The sequence below is a fragment of the Diabrotica virgifera genome, chromosome 9 (genome assembly GCF_917563875.1).
Source record: "Diabrotica virgifera virgifera chromosome 9, PGI_DIABVI_V3a".
Classification (NCBI taxonomy): Eukaryota; Metazoa; Arthropoda; class Insecta; order Coleoptera; family Chrysomelidae; genus Diabrotica; species Diabrotica virgifera.
Genome location: NC_065451.1, coordinates 57,163,551 through 57,185,759, shown reverse-complemented (window position 1 = coordinate 57,185,759; position 22,209 = coordinate 57,163,551). Strand labels below are relative to the sequence as shown.

The window sequence follows — 22,209 nt, the reverse complement described above, 5'->3', positions numbered from 1 at the left end:
GAAAGTAGAAAACTGATGCTATCAAAACGTAGTAAAAAAAGATAAAAAATTATCTAACATAGTCAAAAATCCTAATGCCAAATTTTTGAAATTTTGTAGTTTGTAAACATTTAGAATAACTTTAAAAATGTTGTCCGTAAAAAAACATTTCACATATTAGAAAAGCTGGTATTTTATACGAATTTTTAGAAATGTAGTTCAATTGGTTACTAGTCGTGGTAAGTGAAGGGGGGAAGGCTGGGAGCCGACAAAAACACGAGTTCAAAAACTATAAAAGGCAACTTAAAACTACTATCATTTTCTATATCTCGGGATCTACTGAATATATTTTGATCGTTCTTTTTTAATTTGTATGTAATTTTTCTGTACATTACAAATGAAATTTGTCTTGACATTTATTAATTAATAAACAGTCTAAATTGTTTAAACAATTTTTGAAAAAATAATTTTTTCCCAAAAATCCATGATTTTAATTATATTATCATTATTAATCATAGAGAAATTAAGGTACACTTTAATAAATAAATCATCTTCAATAAATAATTATCTAATAAAAATAATTTGTTTTTTAAAGTGTACGTTAACTTTTTATATGATCATTATTGACAGTATGATTAAAAAAATAGATTTTTGTAAAAAAAAATATGTTTTCAAGATTTGTTTAAACAAATTAGACTGTTTATTAATTAATAAATTTATAAACAAATTCCATATTTGTAATGTACGTAGAAATTACATACAAATTAAAAAAAGAAAGATCAAAATCCATGGAGTTGATCTGGAGATACACAAAATTGTATTAGTTTGAAATTGCTTTTTCGGTATTTTAACTCGGTGGATTTGTAGCTTCCCCCTAGTAATCGTTTGAACTACATTTTTGAAAAATCGTAGAGGGTGCTGTGAAGGTACAATATTTGTGCAAATTTTTTAAGAAAAAATACAAATTCCATTCTTTAAAATGGCATTAAGGAGATTCCTTAATTATCATAAACAAATTAGCTGTGAATTAAAAAAAAAACACATGGCTTACTTTGTCCCAAATGAATTCGTTTTGAAATACTAGTATTTCGAATACCTATATAAGAAGATTGTTTCTACAGACAACATTTTTAAAGTTATTCTAAACGTTTTTAAACTACAAAATTTCAAAAATTTGGCATTACAATCTTTGATTATATTAATTATTTTTTATCTTTTTCTAATACATTTTGATACTATCAATCTTCTATTTTCATTCGGCATACTCAGAATTGCCATATCTTCATTATTTTCTGTCTTATGTTCTAAGATCTCTGCGATAGACAAATAGAATGACTCTTAAACTAATCAATGGATCGGTCTCAATTTTTGAGGGTACCCAAATACTCAACTTTGTGTGAAACACTAAAGTTCTAAGGTAGTATTAGTAAAAATTATTAACAAATAACCATTTTCTCTTATTTTGGAGTTTGCGTAGCAACAAATTAATTTTTTAACTTTGAAATATCGGCATTTTTAAGGTTTCTCAATGTTCTAAAAAATTAAATTTCGTATTTTTATTTCAACTATTCGGCTTTTGAATGGGGTGTAAAAAATAAAAAAAATCGCAAATTTTGAACTAAACTGTTAACAATTAAAAAACGGACGCGAACTCTAGGCAGGAAACAGCTAGGTTTTCTTTCTATAGCTCTAAAATAACTAAAAAAGTAGTCAGCTACCTAATTCTTTGAATGTTTCGAGAAAATCCTTATTTCTCTGGACTAAATACATTTGCCTCAGTAGGTATGTGTGTAAAAGTTAGGCCACACGTTAATATTAAATTTTACCGACATGACAGTGCGTACACTATTGACTGAATAAAACATTTTTATTATTAATACTTTCTCCTCAATTGAGAGAATCTTATTAACTTTGTTGTTTTTAAACAATGAATGATAAATGAAAATAAATATAATGACAGTTTAAATATGGTTAATTCCGGGTGTCCATTTATATTTTCCCCCATTTTAACTGCCTATAACTTCTAAACGGCTCAAGATAGAAATATGCGGTTTTCGCTGAAATGTTTTATTTTAGTAAAAGTTTTGTCTGAACGGATTAAATTTTTTATATCGCTTTCAAATACGAAAAAAAAATGGCGAATTTTTGAAAAAAACTTTGTTGACTTTTTTTAATGGAATACCCAGTATATTTTTTTGAAAATTGAAAGAAAGGTCATTCACCTATCCAGCGATATAAAGTTTTTCAAAATCGGTTGTCAAATGACTGAGTAATTAATTTTTAAAATGAGAGGTGCAACTCTCTAACTAAGCAAATTGATATTATGTTATGTGATTTCGACATTGCATCTCTCATTTTAAAAATTAATTGCTCAGTCATTTGACAACCGATTTTAAAAATTTTTATATCGCTAGATAGGTAAATGATTGTTTTTTCAATTTTTTAGGTAAATGGACATTTTTCATATCACTTTTAAATAAAAAATGGCGGATTTTTGAAAAAAAAACGTTGTTGACTTTTTTTATTAAAACACCCAGTATCCTTTTTTGTAACTTGAAAAAATGGTCATTTACCTATCCAGCGATATAATTTTTTTTAAAATGGGTTCTCAAATGACTGAGAAATTAATTTTTAAAATGAGAGATGCAATGTGAAAATCACAACATAATATCATTTTGCTTAGTTACATGTTATTTAGGTATGTGATATCCACGCTGCACCTCTCATTTTAAAAAGTAATTACTCAGTGATTTGACAACCGATTTTAAAAAACTTTATATCGCTGGATAGGTGAATGATTGTTCTTTCAATTTACAAAAAATATACTGGGTGTTCCATTAAAAAAAAGTCAACAAAGTTTTTTTCAAAAATCCGCCATTTTTATTTTCGTAATTGAAAGCGATATAAAAAACTCAATCAATTCATACAAAACTTTGAGTAAAATAAAACATTTCAGCGAAAACCGCATGTTTCTATCTTGAGCTGTTTAGAAGTTTTAGGTAGTTAAATTGGGGGAAAATATAAATGGACACCCGGTATAATAACTTCACTCTGACCGAAAGCAACAGTCACACATTATTGCACTGTGTGTGGCCTAACTTTGGCGCACTATTTTGAAAAATGAATTACATTTTTACAAAATTTTGGAGTATGTTTAATTCGTAAAAAAATTTTAACAGTTGTTGGTTTCAATACAGATTTCAATCCTCTACAAATAGTTTCTCATGTCTTTTGATATAAAATATTTAGGGAATCAGGAATTCAACAGTTTAGAATTTTACATTGAGTTTCCTATGGCTCGTTTTCCAATTCACCACCCGGTATAATGGATTTTTTACATTCGATTTCAATTGGTTATAATTTTAAAAAGGAACGCATTCTAGTAGCGCTAAAGCGTTGTGTAGGGGGATGAGAAAAAGAACAATGAAAATTTTATTATGGATATTTGAATATTAAAAATTGTAAGTCATACTACGTTTACCAAACTTTAAAAATATCAATTACTAGAACAATTATTGTTTCGCTTAAAAACTAAAATAGTAAAATTATAATATGAGGATATCACTCAGGAGAAAATTAATTTAATAATATTTTATATTGTTTTGAATTTTTCTAAGAATCGCCTTGTAGACGCATTAAAGTCGTTAAATGTCATTAAATTTCTTTTAAAGAAAGATAGGTTAAAGTGTCTTCGTCTCACTTAGAAGCGAAGAGCAGCAAAAGTATAAATCCTGAAATCCGAAAAATAGTGGAAAATTTTCACTGATTTAGTCCCTAATAACACCAAACATTCCATGTATGTTCCTAGAATGTACACACAGGACATTGAAAACATTCCTGTAATATCCTCAAAAGCACAAGAACGTCCCCTAAATGTCCGAGGAAAGTCCTGTGCCAGCATTTTAAACATTCCTTGAATGTGTTTTTGGAACATTGCCTGAATGTCTACGAATGTTCTTTGGACGTTCACAGTATATTTTTTAGACATTCCCTGGATATAGTCGCTGATGTGACATAATACCTTCGATTTGTTTTTTCATGAGTTTTGTAAGAGAGTCTAAACACTTTTTTTACAGTCACCTCCTGCTTTCATATGATATTTACTAACTTTTTACTGCTTTGTAGTAAATTCAACTATCTATTTACTAAAAAACATGTCAAAATTTACATGTGAAAACAGGAGATGACCCTAAAAATGGTTTTTCGTCTCCTACAAAATTCATGAAAAAGCAGATAGGAGGTATTGTCACATCACCGACGATATACCAGAAGTATATGTGGCCATACCAAATAATGCATCGTTGATAAACATGTTTATTGTACAAAATCTTGTCATATATTTTTTTCTATAATCATCACTACGATGATGACTTATTGTATTGAATTGTACATTACAATTACAATCTGGTCATAACTGACAAATAATGAGCAATTTTAATTTAACCTAAATTACTACTGTTCCTTAAAATGAAGAGCTTACGCCATAGCGTCTATTATCTAATCTAACAAGATCGTGCACTATTTTAACATACACCGGCACACAAGCACTATGCTCTGCATTTCACTATCACCTATCACTTAAACTAGTTTAAAAGGCTTTGTCCTCTTCAATCTTCTAGTTTGCCCATTAGTATCGAGGAGCTGGAGTTCCTCAATATTTTCGTACTTATGAAGTTGTTGCTCGTGACTTCCTGCATCTTCTTGATGATTATATCCAGGTTCCATTTCTAGGTCCTTATGGAGATCACTGTTTGTCACATACCAAGAAGCATTTACAATATTTCTCAGTATTTTGTTCTGGAATCTTTGTATAATTTTTATATTACTTGGTCTAGTAAGTACACCCACATAGTGGGCATTCATAAGTCCATACAGGTCTTAATATTTGTTTATAAAGTAATAACTTATTCATCGACAATGTGGAGTTTCTTCCAACTAGCCAATACACTTTTTACATATATCTTTCTTTTGTCTTTCATAGCCACAAAGCTATACGTTTCCTTCCTGGTTTTTTTGTTGACCACTTCCAGTTAATTTTAAGAAGAATTAAAATGAATGATAATTTTTCTATTCTTTACAATTAAAAATCAAAAGAGATAGGTACTATTTACAGGTAATAATATGCATAAATAATTCTTATCATAAAGAATAAAGAAAATTGAAAACGGATTTTATAATACTTACATAATTGTTTAAACAAAGGAGATCCAGCCAGAGCAAAACTAACATACAGAACAGCAAAAAAAGCCACTAATTCTAATTTCTATTTTCCATCCAATCATAAATTTTTAGGTTATCATGAAATGTGAAGATGTGATGTCCACGCTGCACGCGACCCTACTTATATAGAACACGCACGGTAAATTTAAAAATGAACGCAAATTGAATAGTAAATGGCCTCAATGGACATTGGCAGTATCTTCATAGAATGTCTTGTGCTAACATTCCACCAATAATTTAATCAGATATTCACCGAATGTCCCTTGAATGTCCAGGACATTCAAACATTAATAGAACTTTGATAGTACATTCCTGGAATGTTTTGTGTTGTTAGGGGTGTTATCTATGTTTAAATGGGATTGAGCCACAATTATTGTTGGTGTAATGAAAATTAAATTAAATGAACTATTGTTTGACGTTTCGATTTTTACTTCGGAAATTGTCCTCAGACGTTTAAAAATTCTGGAAAAATTCTCATAGCCTGATGTTTTTAGGTTATGTATACTTTATTTCAAATTTCAATTGAAATTTTGGTCTTAATCTCTAAGGAACCTAGCTATCTGTAGTTGAAAAAACATTGTTTGAAATGATGTTGCTGCCACCAGGACAAGAAAAACTTAAACAGGAAAACAACAACACACATCTTTTTCTGTATGTGCCAATCACTAAATCACTAAATAAGACACGGGAAATGCAACCAAAATCTACAGAAAACCAACCCACACCAACAGATATGTAAACTACCACTCGAACCAAAACGTAAATATCAAGAAAGGAATAATTTTTATGATAGAACCTGAAGCACCTGCCCCAATGAAAATGCATTTCAGGAAAAAACCTACCAACAAAGGTATTGAGAAAAAATGACTACTTAATTTTCTTTATAAAAAAGGAATTGAAGATTGAGGAAAATCTCAGATTATGAAGAAATCACAAGATTAAAGAAAAGAAACAACAAAACACCAAAAGCATTCCAGATATAAACATAAGAAAGGATTTAAAAATGACAACAATACCATACCATATGTAAAGGACTTATCAGAGAAATTGATAAGCATAAGAAACAAGTAAAATATCACATCATTATTCAAAATAACTAACACTCTGATATCTATCCTGTCCAAAACCAAACCCAACAACACACAAGATTTCATAGATATAGATATTTTAGAGATCATCGCTGTACATATTTTTGTAAAACATAACTTAAGGTTTTTAACTTAAGTTAATCTGAAAAACTCACGTTTGTTGAAAAACAAAAATGCCCTTTTTATACCCGATTAGTCATTCTTATGCAAAATTTTAAGACAACTATCGGCGAAGCGTATTTACATTTATTTTAACATTCTAAAACCACATACTTACCCAAACCTTTCTTTCCTTTAGTGGTAGATCTAAAAGAGATTTCCCAAGTTGTGTTCTAACGGTATTTTTCATCGAGTTTTCAACAAGTACCAACCAGTTTTCTACGTTTGCGGTTGGGTAAAGCGGTGGATCCAGATCCACACATTCTTCTTCGGCTGAAAACATCTGAGTTATCTTCAGATCTTCCTCAAATGTAAGCTAAAAATAAAATTTTGACAATAGGTCTTTGGATGTCCAATATGTATAAATAATAAATCAGTATGACTGATAAAATTACAAATAGAAAGAGTTGCTTAAAATGGCTACATGAGAGAAGCGGAATAAATAAAAGAGATAAAATAATTAGACGAATCTAAAGAGTAATCAGTAATGGAAAGCATGAGAAGAATGGGAACAATGGAAAAAATGAGAAAATAAGAATCGGACGAATAAGAAGAAACAGAGGAATCAGAAAAATCAGAAGAATCGGAAGAATCAGAAGAACAAGAAGAATCAGAGAAAACAGAAGTATCAGAAGAATCAGAAGAATCAGAAAAATCAGAACAATCAGAAAAATCAGAAGAATCAGAAGAATCAGAAGAATCAGAAGAATCGGAAAAATTAGAGGAATCAAAAGAATCAGAAAAATCAGAAAAATCAGAAAAATCAGAAGAATCAGAAGAATCAGAAGAATCAGAAGAATCAGAAGAATTAGAAGAATCAGAAGAATCAGAAGGCTCATGAGAATCGCAAGAATCAGAAGAATGGGAAAAATCAGAAAAATCAAAAGTCTCAGAAGAATTTGAAAAATCAGGAGAATCCGAAGAATCATAAGAATTAGAAGAATCAGAAAAATTATAAGGTTCAGAAGAATCATAAGAATCAGAAGAATCAGAAAAATCAGAAAAATCAGAAGATTCAGAAAAATTTGTATAATCGGAAAAATCAGAAGAATCAGAAGAATTAGAAGAATCAGAAGAATCACAGGATTTAGAATAATGAGAGAAATCAAAAAAATAAGAAGAATCAGAAGCACCAGAAGCATAAGAAGGATCATAAAATGGGAATAATCAGAAGAATAAAAAAACCGGAATAATCTAAAGAATAAGAAAAATCAGAAGGATCAGAAGAATTAGAAGCATTATAAAAATCGGAAGAATTACAAGAATCAGAAAAATCGTAAAAATCAGAAGAATTAGAAGAATCAGAAAAATCAGAAAAATCGGAACGATTAGAAAAATTGGAAGAATCAAAAGAAAAAAGAATTAGAAAAATAAGAAGGATCAGAAGGGTCAGAAGAATCAACAAAATTAAAATAATAAGAAGAGGTAGAAGAATCAGAGGAATCAGAAGAACCAGAAGAATAAGAATAATTATAAGAATAAAAATAATGTGAGGAATCCGAAAGCTTAGAAGAATCGGACGAACCAGATGGATCGAAAGAATAAGAAGAATAAAAAATCAGAATAATCAGAGGAATCGGAAAAATGACAGTAATTAGAAGAATCACAAGAATGAGAAAAATCGGAAAAATCAGAAAAATCAGAAAAATGAGAAGAATCAGAAGAATAAAACCGATTAGAAAAATTGGAAGAATCAGATGAATCAGAAAAATCAGAAGAATTAGAAGAATCAGAAGGATCAGAAGGATCAGAAGAATTAGCAGAATCAGAAGAATCAGAAGAATCAGAAGAATCAGAAGAATCAGAAGAATCAAAAAATCAGAAGAATCAGAAGAATCAGAAGAATCAGAAGAATCAAAACAAGCAAAAGAATAAGAAGAGTTAGAAGAATGAGAGGAATCAGAAGAACCAGAAGAATAAGAATAATTAGAAGAATAAAAATAATGTGAGGAATCCGAAAGATTAGAAGAATCGGACGAAACAGATGGATCGAAAGATTAAGAAGAATAAAAAAAATCAGAATAATCAGAGGAATCGGAAAAATCATAATAATTATTAGAAGAATTAAAGAATCAGAAAAATCAGAAGAAACCAAAGAAATAAAAGAATTGGAAGACATAAATTAACTGGAACATCCAGAATAAAAAGTCATATTAAGGGCATAAGATGTACCCAAAGACTTAGAGGAAGCCTAATATATCTCAATAAATTGAATAAGTAAAAAACTAGGACTGAAAATAACAAAAAAATAATGAGAATTATTGTAAAATTATTCTGAACACTAAGCAGGATCATAATATTTTCACTATAAAACCCAAATGACTGTTGAAGATAATGTAATTGCTAGTGTGGACAACCACGAATCCTTAGGAACATGGATAACATCAAATGTAGACCAAACCAAAGAAATTAAGACACATATTGAAATAGCACGTGCATCATTCATTAAACTTAAAAAGTTCCTTTGTTGTCGAGATATCAGGTCAGAACTATGCCTAAGGATGCTTCAGTGTTACGTGTTCTTCTTTATGGCTTGGAAGTGTGGACACCAAAACCAGTCTTTTAAGTCCTAAGTCTTTTGAGTCCCAAGAGCCCCAAGAGCCCCAAACCAGTCTTAAGATGGAAAAAGAAGAAGAAGAAAGAACAGAAGCACAAAAAGTAGAAGTGTAAGAAAATAACTAAATTAATAAAAAAATAACAGTAAAAAATTTACCATGGCGATGTTTTCGAAGCATTTCTTTAGATGAGGTTGAACAGCCAATGGGTTTCGTGCTTGAGACAGGATTTCCAAGAGTTCGTCATCGCTAAGGAAGAAGAGACGCGGAAATATCATGCGTTTGACTTCCAGATATTCAGACAAACCTTTTTGAACAATTTGTAGAACGTGATTTGCATCTTTCAAACTTTCTAGTAGTGCACGGTTCCCGCAGAATTCAATAATCTGCAAAATCAATAATAGTGTAGGAAACAGAGGTTGAACCTCCCAAAATGGACACAAGTCCGGTTTTATTTTTTTCTGATATATCAAGGGATGCTTTTTATGACTTTTTCTTAAACTTTTTCTTAAAAAAATTTCGCCCCGGAACCCCTTTTTCATCCCTTTAAAGGGGGTAATTTGTGGTTTTTGCGAAACGTAGCCCTTCCTGTACGTTATGAAAAAAATTTACTTAATAGTAAAATAAAGAGGACTCTATAAGACAACTCTACAAGACACGTTAAATGCTACTAGGAGCACTCCCGAATCATAATTTACAATGTATATACTCTTATTTTCCTATTTGACATAAGAAATAAAAGTCTATAGTTATATTTAAAATTCAAATAAAAATAAAGGTTTTCGTTTTTCTCGACCGCGGGCATGTCAATTTGGAACACCCTGTAAAAAACAAATTTTGTATAGGTAGTTTTTAAGAAAGTGTTTCGGAGAAGTGTTTACGAACCCCAGGAACAATACGACTCAAGTAAACAATTAGAGTGATGTTTAAAAAAAAGTGTTCGTGGAAAGGTTGTCAATAACCACCGATAACTCATATTCTAGTAAATAAGATAATAGGTTATTAAATTTGTAAAGAGGATTAATGTGGAAAGTAAAATTGAAATGGGGAATATTATTTTTCTTGAAATCCATTAAGATATTTAGAAAAAGGAAAGTTTGTGTTGGTAAATACGGATAAATAAAAGTTGCTTTGGATTGGTTGATTTTTGAATGCTGGAAGGGGTATTTTGGAAGGAGGAGATTGAATGAGAAATGAAAGTCAGTGGGTCTTGAGCGACCGAGGAGGCGAAGTCCAGTTTTCGAGAAGAGTGTACAAAAAAGTGAAACGCCGGGTTAGTTAGTTTTGTTTTTGAAAAATAAAAAGTAAGATATCGTGGAACGAGTGATAGGCCGAGTCGAGATAGTATATAACTCCTTGAGTCTAGAGTATCCTGGTTTGTTGAAGTGTTTAAAAAAGGTGGAACACGGCATCAGGAGAAGGCAGGAACGAGTGCTGTACGAGGCGTAGTTTTCAAAGGAGCAGAGGCATTACTGGAAGGCTGGGACGAGTCGTTGGATCGCAACCCAAGAAAATAGGAAACGTGTTTTGTGTGAAGACATTGTCAAATCATCAGTAAAGGTCAGTCTATTTTGTTATGACATGAATGTATGGTTTGTGTATTAAATACCACATTGAAAATTGAGCCTCAAAATCACTATTAAAAAAATTTCATCAAACCTAAATCAATTTGTTACTGATAAATCATAATAGTTCATTATAAATAAAATAAATTTGGAGACAAAAAGAAACAAGATTCCCATTTTTTGTAACTGTTGTATTAAATAAAGATAGAAAGATAATATATAAGAAATATTAAGCAGTTATTGCCATTTAGATAAAATAAACGATTTTTATAATTTCCAATTGAAATCCATAGGTGTGTATTATTTTACTCTCTTTTATCTATCCCGATTAGGAATCCACTGAGAAATACTTTGAAGCCACGAAAGTAAGTAATTGATATTATAATTTAGCCCTGAGATTGACACTATATTGGTATTTGATCTGTTTGATTAATGAGATAATTATTGATTAATTAATTAAGATAAATTATATCTGAGAACATCATTAGATTTCAAAAGTAAGATCACAACAATACATTGTAAATCCCAAATCATGATTTCCCTTATATATTGTAAATAATGATTCGGAAGTGTTCCTAGCAGCATTTAACATGTCTTGGTTTGTTTATTTATACTGCATCTTGAATGTAAATTTAGTATAGGTTATTTAATTACCAAGCACTTGGTTGTAAAAAAATTTTTTATACGGCAAAAATTGAGTGAATCGTAAATGATTGATAAAAAATATCGTAAATAAAAACGATTTTTTTATATAAAACTAACCCTTTCGATAGCGAATAAATCGAAAACTATTAATTTTATAAAAAAAATGTATAGAACATTTTTTGCTTAGAATGAATGTTTTTATCAACTTTTGCGGTCAAAATATAATAAAAAATTTCCACCCCCGAGATGGGCTGGCAACCACCCCCATGGTAAATGCGCCTTTTGGCATCATACAGATTTTGATCCTTCGGCTACCACTATTTATTCTGAAATTTTCACTAGTAATACCACTAGAGGTCAAATTATTTCCGGAATTTTTTTTGAGATCATGAATATTTTGAAAAATTTCTAAAAATATTCATGATCAAAAAAAAATTTCCGGATATTAATTTGACTTCGCGTGGTATTCGGTAAGAAAATTCCACACCAAATTTGCATTTGAAAATCCAAAGCTGCATGAACAGATTAATAGCGCGCCATAGCTTTGTCAGCAATTATTTAGGCTTTCAAATTCGTAATTTCTACTCATTGTAGTTGCATGGGAATACCATTTCAAGATAGAAAATAGTATATTCTTCAATTTTACATAAGTTTTGAGTAACTACAAGTGATAGAAAATTATTTTTTGGCGTTTTATTTTAAATTATGTAAACAAATAAAAACCAGTCTTTCAAAAATGTTCTGTTATTGTAAACGTCAAAAAATTTCCACTATAATTCGCTGTTGGGTACCCCACGAGCAAAAAATTTCCGATAAAATACCTCCGTTGCCATGGTGATCTGTCAAAATAACGTATTTTGATTGGTTCAAAATTACAGGTGTGGAATTTTCAAGCAAATCGATCCATTCTGTAAAAATTGCGAGGTGAAAAGCTTCGGTTCCTGGACTATATTATGTTTTATAGTATAATAAATAAATGGTATTTGAAAATTTGTAGGTTGTGTGTTGAGTATATGTATTTTTCTTGTTTATCCTGAATAAAGCAAGCAACTGAGTAATACTAAAAGCCACGAAATTAAGGAAATTCATACGATTAATTAGCCCTGATAATTTTGGTTTACTGAAAGTTTTTAGTAAATGTGATTTGTTTTATAATTAAAAATTAAAGTAATTAATTAATTAATGCAATTAATAAAAGTCAGCTTAATCACATAGCAGCAAAATAGAAGATCATAATTACATTTTAAATAATGTTTTGTTGTGATTTATAGCTTTTTTTTATTTAAAATTTTTTGCAAGTTCCCAATTCATTTTTCTACGGAAAATTGGTAGGTTTAGTGCTGTTTAGTGCTTCGTTGCCTCCCTGGAAACTAGAGGTGAAACGTCTTGCATGTAATGCCACCTTCTTTGCGTTATTAGCAAAGTTCGTTCGACACTCTATTTGTCACTTTATCTCTTCTAATAAAGGAGGAGTTGTGTTGACGGACGGAGAAACAGACGTACAGTTGAGACCGCGAGTCTTTACACGTGTGTCATCATTTAAAGCATACGAAATAAGTTGGAAATTTACTAAACGCAATGGCAAGTGGATATTATTCCGATCACGGGTCATAGTATAAAATTTGACGTTATCAAATAAATAGAATGTCAAATTTAAGTTGTGCTTTAAAATTTTGGTGCATAATTACAGCTACATTTGAAGTAGCTTAATAAATTATTTTATTATCATTGATTAATAAATAAATAAATGAACAATTTATAAAAAAATTCAATAATAAAATATTTTCTTTTTGTTATTTTATTCACTTTGGCGGAACCTTGAACACAAGCATTCGACTGTGTCAACAATGAGGTTAGCTTTGTACGTTGTCAAAATTTATGGTAAAATAATATAAACGTATCAAACAATTTCCAACTCCAATATAAAATTTGTTGTAAAAACAACTGTTTGTATACTATAAAAAACTTCAAAATACAAAAATTCGACAGAATAACAGCAAAAAATTCAACAAACTGACAGCCACAAAAGTAAACAAACCAAAACGTCAGAAATTGTACTTAAAATATGTGAAGACATCCCCAATCGTCTTTCTTTGTACCTATCTCTTTTCAATGCATTGAGTCTAGATGGTTCATAAAAATAACATGTGTTTTTACTTAATAACAAACGGCAGCTGGTTTGTCATTAATTTCATGCGTGGAAGAGAATGATGCTAGATAAAAAGTATGTGTTTTATCTCGCCAGGTATTAATGACGCACGGGTAAAGACTCGCGGACTCAACTGTAAATAAATTCAATGATTTCCCATTTTAATGTTGTAAACTGGGTGAAAATGATATTGCTTAGAACAGTGTTTTTCAATCGTTGCTTACGCGGGGGGTCGCCGACTGAAAGAAAAAGTTGAGGTTCTTTTTTTTTTTTTTTTTTTTAACATCCCATTTATTTACAATCTGTAATAATGATTACAATAAGTAAATTGTTTAACAATTAAAAGAGACTTGCAGGAGACTGTCCAGTGACAATAACCTATAAAATCATAATTTTAGTACTTAACAAAATTATTTGTGACTAATAAATAAAACCCTATAAATAAAACTCTATAATAAATAAAATATTTTTGAAAATTTAAAAATTAAAATTTAAAATCTTGTTCGTAGATCGCTTGGAGTGTGGCGCTTTAGCCTTCTGTTTGCCTGGGGTCTCATTAGGTTCTTCGCTAGCCTGTTGGGGTGGTTTTGTAGTCGGATGTCATATTTTTGGGCGTAACTGGCAATTTCTTCTTTGACAGTCTTCATTTGGAGATCACGACTGATGTGTTCATTGAGCATGTACCACGGTGCATTTGTGATAATGCGCAAGGTTTTCGATTGGAATCTCTCCAGGATGTCGATATTGGATCTCGACGCAGATCCCCACAGTTGGATACCATAGCTCCATATTGGCTTAATCACTGCATTGTATACTAAAATTTTATTGTACAAACTCAGTTGTGACCTTTTTCCTATCAGCCAGTACATTTTATTGAGTTTCAGACCCAACTGTTTTCTTTTCGTGAATATGTGTTTCTTCCACGTTAATCTGCGGTCCAAGTGCATACCTAGGTATTTTACGTCATCCTTTTGTTGTAGTACTTGATTATTTATTGAGACGGTTGGGCACGTATCTTTTCGATTAGTGAACGTTATATGTACTGACTTGCTTTCGTTTACTTTAATTCGCCATGTTTGTAACCAGATATTTATACTATCGAGATTTGTCTGGAGCAGTTGCGAGGCGATGTACGGGTTTGAGTGAGCTGCAATGATTGCTGTGTCATCTGCATATGTGGCTGTGATGATGTTTTGGCTTGTAGGAAGATCTGCTGTGTAGAGTAGGTAGAGAACTGGTCCAAGGACACTACCCTGAGGTACTCCAGCGTTGATTGGATATAAGTTAGTGCACTGATCTTTAACTTTTACAAGGAAATGGCGGTCGGAGAGATAGGACTTGAGGATTAGAAAGTAGTTGAGAGGAAGGACTTTTCTTATTTTGTATAGCAAGCCAGTGTGCCAGACTTTATCAAAAGCCTGCGAGATGAGGTTCTTAAAACACAATTTTAGTGGGATGGATGTGCTTGTTTGTTTTTTGAAAGTTTATCAAATTGTGCCGCTATTTTTGAAAGGTTACTAATCAAATCATTTTCTAATTGCAGCCTATTTCTCTTTTTAATTTTAATGTCTACCATTGAAGAAAATGTCAATTCAAACAAGTATGAAGTTGCGAATTGCACTAATAATTTAAGAGCTTCCCTTGTCAGGCTCTGGATATTATTGTTGCGAATAAAACGAAATACGTTGACACTTTGCGAATAAAATTCTATTTTAAGCGTGCCATCAGCAGCTAAATCTAGAACACATTCTTTCATTTTTTTGTTGACATCAGTCAGATCTACTGATGTTTTCAAAAAAGAGTTTAGAATCCATCTACGCCTATTGTCATCTTCAGAGTGCAACTCTGGAAAGTATGCCAAAAGTTGCTCTTTCAAATTATACAAGCTCTATATAATGCAAGGAATGTGAGCCGATACTGCAAAACTTTGATCTGTTGTATTATCTTCATTAATCTTCTGAACACATGGAAAAGACAAACATTTTGTTTTGCAGAGAGGTTGACCACAAACGAAGTTTTGCGTAAAATGCTTTTACTTTATCTTTAGCTGTTAAAATATTCTCTTCTCTTCCTTGAAGGTTCTTGTTCAAATTGTTAAGGTAACTAAAAAGATCTGCCAAAATGATAATTTCAACAGCCAATAGGGTCAGAAAAATCGTAAGCATATCTATATTTTGTATCTTGTAAAGACATTAACAATTTGAGCTCTCAGTTCCAGAACTCTTATTAATACCTTTCTTTTGGATAGCCCACTGACATCTGTGTGATAAAGGATATTTTGATAAAGCGAGGCCATATCTTCACACACGATTCTGAATAGCCGGGTCTGTAAAGCTTTACCTTTGATAGAATTTACAATTTTTATTAACTACTTGAGCACGTTATTTATATCAGAAAGTACTACCTTAGAGCCTGTCGATGAAGAAAACAGTGTGTCCAGGATATGTTTGGCATTATCAGTAGTAATTGCAGAAGAGCTCTAAAATTATCGAATTTTTGCCGAGTGACATTTTGACAGTTTTAATTTCACGACCCGAAGGGGAGTGAAATTATGTCAAAGTGTCACGAGGGCAAAAATTCGATAATAATTTTAGAGATCGAGTGCAATTTGTTGCGATTATTTCATGAATACTGTTCAAAACCAAAATTTTATTGTAATTTATTTATGTAAGTACAAATTAGTACAATTAAACACTTATTTGTTATAAATATTTGACAGTTAAAAGTCATCACTTTTATAATTTTTAAAACATTAATTATCATTCATGTCACTGAATGTTTTTTTTCGTAGCAACGAAGGGCATCTGACGTAATATACTTGACGATGGGATATTATCAAAAATTATCGGGTATAATATCACAAGAGAGTGAGAATAAATTGAAAATACTGCGACAGTTTTTTGAAAATTTCTTGTATGGCAATCAATAGATATGAGAGCCCGCGGGGCTCGAGTGACTATTGCGCAATGACAACAAATTTGAGTAAAAATGAAGCACTATTTTCTTATTTATTTTTATTGTCGTGTGATATTCGTAAGATTATTTTTTAATACGTATATTATGGATATTTTCTTAAATGAGACAGTTGTCAAAACTAGGAAACTGGTTGCCATTAAACAGAAACAATCTACTTAAAAAAATTCTATCGGTAATTTTCTACAGAATTAAACACGTGATAAAATATCTTACTATACTAATAATAATAATAATAATAATAATAGCCTTTATTGCCCAACAGTTTCCCATTTACAGAGCAAATTTTACAATGATTTTTATAACAGCACATACGAATAAAGATACTAAAGTAAAGAAAAATAAAAGAATACTAAAATAAAGAAAGAAACAGAAAAAATAAAATACATAAATTTATAACTTACTTTCACACATGCATCACACTGCATACTAATATCATTAGAGAATGTTTCTACAGTTTTTAGCATCTCTTCTAGGTGTTCTCGAGTGGAAGCCATTAATTTCAAATCATCCATATACAACAGATGATTGAGCTTCGCTACTACAGTATTATTGCTTTTAATGCTGAAACCTGAGTCAGTGGAGTTTAATAGTTGGGAAAGGGGGTTCAAAGCTAAACAGAACCACAGTGGACTCAACGAGTCTCCTTGAAACAGGCCCCGGTTGATTGCGATATTTTCGGTTTCGATATTGTTTTCACCAGGTATTTGGAGGTGAATTGTAGTCTTCCAATCTCTCATTATATGCCTTAAAAAGGTCACTATGTTATCATCGACTTTGTATATTTTCAATATATGTATTAGCCATTCATGCGGTACTGAATCAAAGGCCTTTTTATAGTCAATAAAAGCAGTAAAAAGGTTCCTTTTTTTAGTGAATGCCTGGTTAGAAATGACTGAGTCGATGATAAGCTGTTCTTTGCAACCCATGGAACCCTTAGCGCATCCTTTCTGTTGAGGCTCTATGATATTGTTTAGAGCACAGTGTTGGTAGATACGCCGGGTTACACAGGATGTGACCAATTTATACAAAGTTGGAAGACAAGTAATTGGGCGGTACTTGGATGGATCTTGGGTGTTATTTTGATCCTTGGGTATTAAATAAGTAGTTCCCTGAGTTAGAAATGATGGTAATTCCTGCGGATTAGAAATAACATGATTAATTAATGTTGATAAGCACTCATGAATACTCCAAAACTTTTTAAGCCAAAAGTTCTGAACTCCGTCTGGTCCAGGAGATTTCCAGTTATGAAGCTGTTTGATGACATTTGAGACTTCTTCAGTCGTGAATGGTTCGTAGTTAGCAGTGACGTAGTGGTGACAGTTGTGCGTCGTATCTTCTATCCAGCCAGCATTCTTGTTAAGAGCAGCTGGTGTGGAAAGTTGATTTCCCCAAAACTCACGAATTTCTTCTTGGCTTGGGTAAGACTTGTCGACACTTTCTACGGTGGAATTGAGTTTTCGGTAAAACGCCTTCTCAGAGTTCTCAAAAAGTGCATTGTCACATTTTCGGTTGTTACTAACTTTATACCTTCTTAATCGTCCTGAATAGACGGAGAGTTTTTGTTTTAATGTATCCAGACACTGTTGAGCTGTGTTATTTTCTGGATCGTATCTCGAGTGTCTTGCAGTGCTCCGCATTATTTCTTCAGCTCTCTTAATGACTTTTCTACTTGTTACACCTCTTATATATTCTGTGACTTGACCAATATCCCTACGCAGTAATTCAATTTTTCCGAGAAGTCTTTTTTCCCAGGGTGCAATTCTGTTACCAGTCCTTCCGTTATTAGTACCCCGTCGTGTTCTGATCTTAACGCCCATTACATTGGCAATTGCTGTTGCTGCACAGTAGATTAGCATATGCAAATATTCCAATGTGTGGGCTTCTACGACATAATTGGGTAGGACTTGAGTATTCACAATTTGTAACAGCGCACCTAGTTTCTTACAAGAGTTTATTCGTGGTAGCGGTGGTCTGCTAAGTGGATTTGTTCCATTAAACTCTTGTACGGCACGAGCCATTTCGCTTTCTAGACTATCGCGCAACTCGTTGTTTTCCTGCTGTGTATTATCAGGTTGAGTTTCTGGTATGGGAATCTCAGGAATCTGCTCATCAAGGATTTCATTAGGGACTTGATCTAAAACTAGCTCTTGGTTATTAATCTCCCGGTCGACTTCGCTTTTGATCGTATTGCGTCTAGTCTCTGGGATAAGGTTGTTTCTTATGATTACCCGGTACTGATCTGATACTCTTTGCTCCGATACTTGAATATCTGGGTACTCCCTGCAAAATTCGGCATACAGCTGTTGTCTGTAGCCGATCGTTTCTTGACCGAGGTTGGTCACCTTATAATAGAAGCGCAAAATGCTTTCGTTGATGGACACAGTCCATTTCATGCGCTGCCTCGGTCGTCCCGCTTGAGTGAGCGCCGGCTGATGTTCCAGCGCAGCACCTTCAGCGAGTGGAGCTCTTGCTGTTGTTTGGCTCGCTTGTGGTTGTTGTTCTTGTTGTTGGGCTATAGCTGTTTGTGTGACAGGGGCCCGCCTCCTCAACACCCTGCCACCGACGTCCCGCATGCTGTCACGTCCAGCGCCGGCTCCAGACGTGCCCTGGCGATCCCCAGGCAGCGATCCTAAACATAAACCATAATTCTCCATATCAATGGGTGTGCATTTTATACCTACTGCCAGGTGTCAGTTTTTGTTCCACGGCAAGTATCCCTGCTACTCTCTGGGTACTGGCGCTACGAATACCCAGAAAGTATCCCCCATTCGCAGGTGGCCGCGCCTGATAGAAGAACTGACAAAAAACTCCCACAGGATGGATAGCCTTTATTGCCCAACAGTTTCCCATTTACAGAGCAAATTTTACAATGATTTTTATAACAGCACATACGAATAAAGATACTAAAGTAAAGAAAAATAAAAGAATACTAAAATAAAGAAAGAAACAGAAAAAATAAAATACATAAATTTATAACTTACTTTCACACATTCAAAATATGTGCCCGTGATTTATTTTTAAGTTCACATTCGCTGCACGTGAATATATCACAAACACCTACTAATTTATTAGCATTACGGCACATTAGATTTAATGGTGATTTGTACAAAATATTAGTTTGTGCTCTGTTACATAAAAATATATTATTTTGTTGTCTGGATGTTAATCTAGGAACCCATATATTAATTTGTGAAAGTAACTTAGCACAATCTACCTTATTGTTTAACAATTTATGAAGAAATATGACAGAAGCTTGATTTCTACGCTTTTCTAACGAGACAAAGTCAAACTGATTGAGTAAGTTTAAGTAATTACAACCTCTAGTCAGTCTAGTCTCTGTCAGTTTAAAGCTTAAATGTTTTAAAAATTTCTTTTGAACTTTCTCAATAGTGGATGCATATTGAATGTATATTGGGTTCCAAATAATTGATCCATATTCTAATTTCGGTCTTATTAAACTATAATATAGTGAGGTTAGTACAAACAGGTTATGAAATTTTTTACAATTACGAGTAACAAATCCATACGTACGATATGCAGCATTGACAATTACATTGATGTGTTCGTTAAAAGTAAGCTGTGAATCAAAATAAATTCCTAAATTTTTAACAGTGTTACTTCTCTCCAGTACTGTATCGTCAATCGTATAACGATACACGACTGGATTATTTTTACGACTACATGTTAAAATTTACATTTAGAAATATTTAAATAAAGGTGATTATTCAGACACCACTCCTGCAACAAGTTAACTTGCCCCTGCAACCTAATACAGTCATTTAAACAGGAAATGGACATATATAACTTCAGATCGTCTGCAAACATTAATTTGTTATCCTCAAGTACGTTACATAGATCATTTATACAGATTATAAATAACAATGGTCCTAGATTAGACCCTTGGGGAACCCCACTTGTAGCAAGATAAGTGTCCGAACAAAAACCATTATAACAAACACACTGTTTACGTTGTGTTAAGTAGGATTGTAATAAATTATAATATGTATTATTGATACCCAGAATTTTAAGTTTCTGAAGTAGTATTGAATGGTTAATTTTATCGAAAGCCTTCGAGAAATCCGTGTATACCACGTCAACTTGTCCTCTATCGTCTAAATTTTCACATAGATACTGACTGAACACGGTTAGGTTGGTGACAGTTGATCGTGCGTTCATAAATCCATGTTGATGAACAGATATTATATTTTTAGCTGACAGATATATGCGGGAGTACACAACAGACTCAAAGATTTTAGCAAAATTATTTAAAATGGATATTCGTCTATAATTAGCGATGTTAGTACGATTTTCGGACTTGTATATAGGACAAACTTTAGCTGTTTTCCATACATCTGGAAAAACTGATGATTTTAGAATCAAGTTGAAAAGTGTACAAAGTGGCCTAGTTAGTACATGCAGGAAATCTTTCAATAGAAATGAAGGTATTTTGTCAGGTCCTGAAGTAAATTTATTCTTCAATTTTTTTCCAGCTGCTAAAATTTCAAGTTCACTAATAGGTTCACAACTGATATCTAAAAAAGTATTGGGATCAAAATTGAAATCTAAATTTCCCTCATGTATCTCAGGTAGAGAATACACACTTTCAAAAAATGTTCTGAATGCATTTACTATTGTCTGAAGAGTATTAAATATTTCATCATTATAAACCATTTGTCCAGGAATTCTAGAAGACTTTTTATTATTTACAAATTTCCAAAAAAATTTTGGTTCATCTTTTAGTTTCATTTGCACCGTTTGTAAATAAAGTGAATATGCTTCCTTAATTTTTTGTTTTACTAGTAGCCTAACTCTACTGAACTGTACGTAATAATCATTATTTTTGGTTTTTTTAAATTTTTTATGTAATTTAGCTTTTTCCTTAATAAGTTTTATGACCTCACTTGAATACCAACTAGGATATTTATGCTTAAAATTTTTATAAACTGGCACATGGCTATCAATGATTTCATAAAACCTATCATAGAAATTTTGCAATGCTTGGTTGACGTTGCTGAAATTTTCCAGAAAAGCCCAGTCGGTGTAAAAGAATTCAATATACATTGACATACAGTCGGCTTTTTTAAAGTTATAAGTTTTAGCACTCATTCTTGCATCAAAATTTTTTTGTTTAGTAAAGATAGCTTTAAGTTCAATTGATAAAGAGGGTTGGTACGCATCTTCGTGTACCAGTGGAAGAGCATCACGAGATACAGAAAAATCAATATTTGAAACTATTAAATCCAGTAATTTATTGTGATTATTTGGAATATTGTTGTATTGTTTCATGTTATAAAACGCTAATAAGTTGTTAATGGAATTTGTTTTACGATCATTAAGATTATTTTGCACATAATTTGGGCAGTTAAAATCACCAATTATCATAACCCTAACCGAATTCAAAATATTCCAATCCTCAAGAACTTCTAAAAAACTGTCAAACTCATCAAGCGATATAGATGGTGGAATGTAAATAACTGCCAAATAAAAAGATTTGAAAGATATATACAATTTGCACACCAAGAAGTCGATTTCGGGAAAATTTTCAGCAAACAGTGACGTATCAACTAACTCAGACTTAATACTAGTATCTACAGCAAAAAGTACACCACCACCACAAGTTATCCCCACTTGATCAAATTTACGATCACTTCGATAAACTTCATAGTTACCCGGAAATAACTCACTAGAATTTACTTCCTATACGATTGGAAGTTAAAATCAATAAAAAATAATCAGTTTAATTTTTATTTCTGTAGCTTTCTATTGTTGTGGAGTCACTGAAGGTTTTCACCTCCGATTTCGTTGGACCTTCATCGATTTTCATGAAAATTGGTGAGTAGTTAAAAGATACTTCAAGGAACAAAGGTGACATG

At 32.0% G+C, this 22,209-nt stretch overlaps 1 protein-coding gene across 1 annotated transcript in view; it reads right to left on the bottom strand.

Moving 5' to 3' along the window:
- The window catches only part of LOC114334288 (dynein axonemal heavy chain 1-like), a 947,682-nt gene that overhangs the window by 718,461 nt on the left and 207,012 nt on the right, over positions 1 to 22,209 (bottom strand). Inside the window, exons 8-9 of the mRNA XM_050660136.1 lie at positions 9,160 to 9,387; positions 6,565 to 6,762 (exon numbers count right to left, since the gene is read on the bottom strand). Of these exons, the coding sequence (XP_050516093.1) occupies positions 6,565 to 6,762; positions 9,160 to 9,387 (426 nt within the window). The remainder of the gene's footprint in view (positions 1 to 6,564; positions 6,763 to 9,159; positions 9,388 to 22,209) is intronic.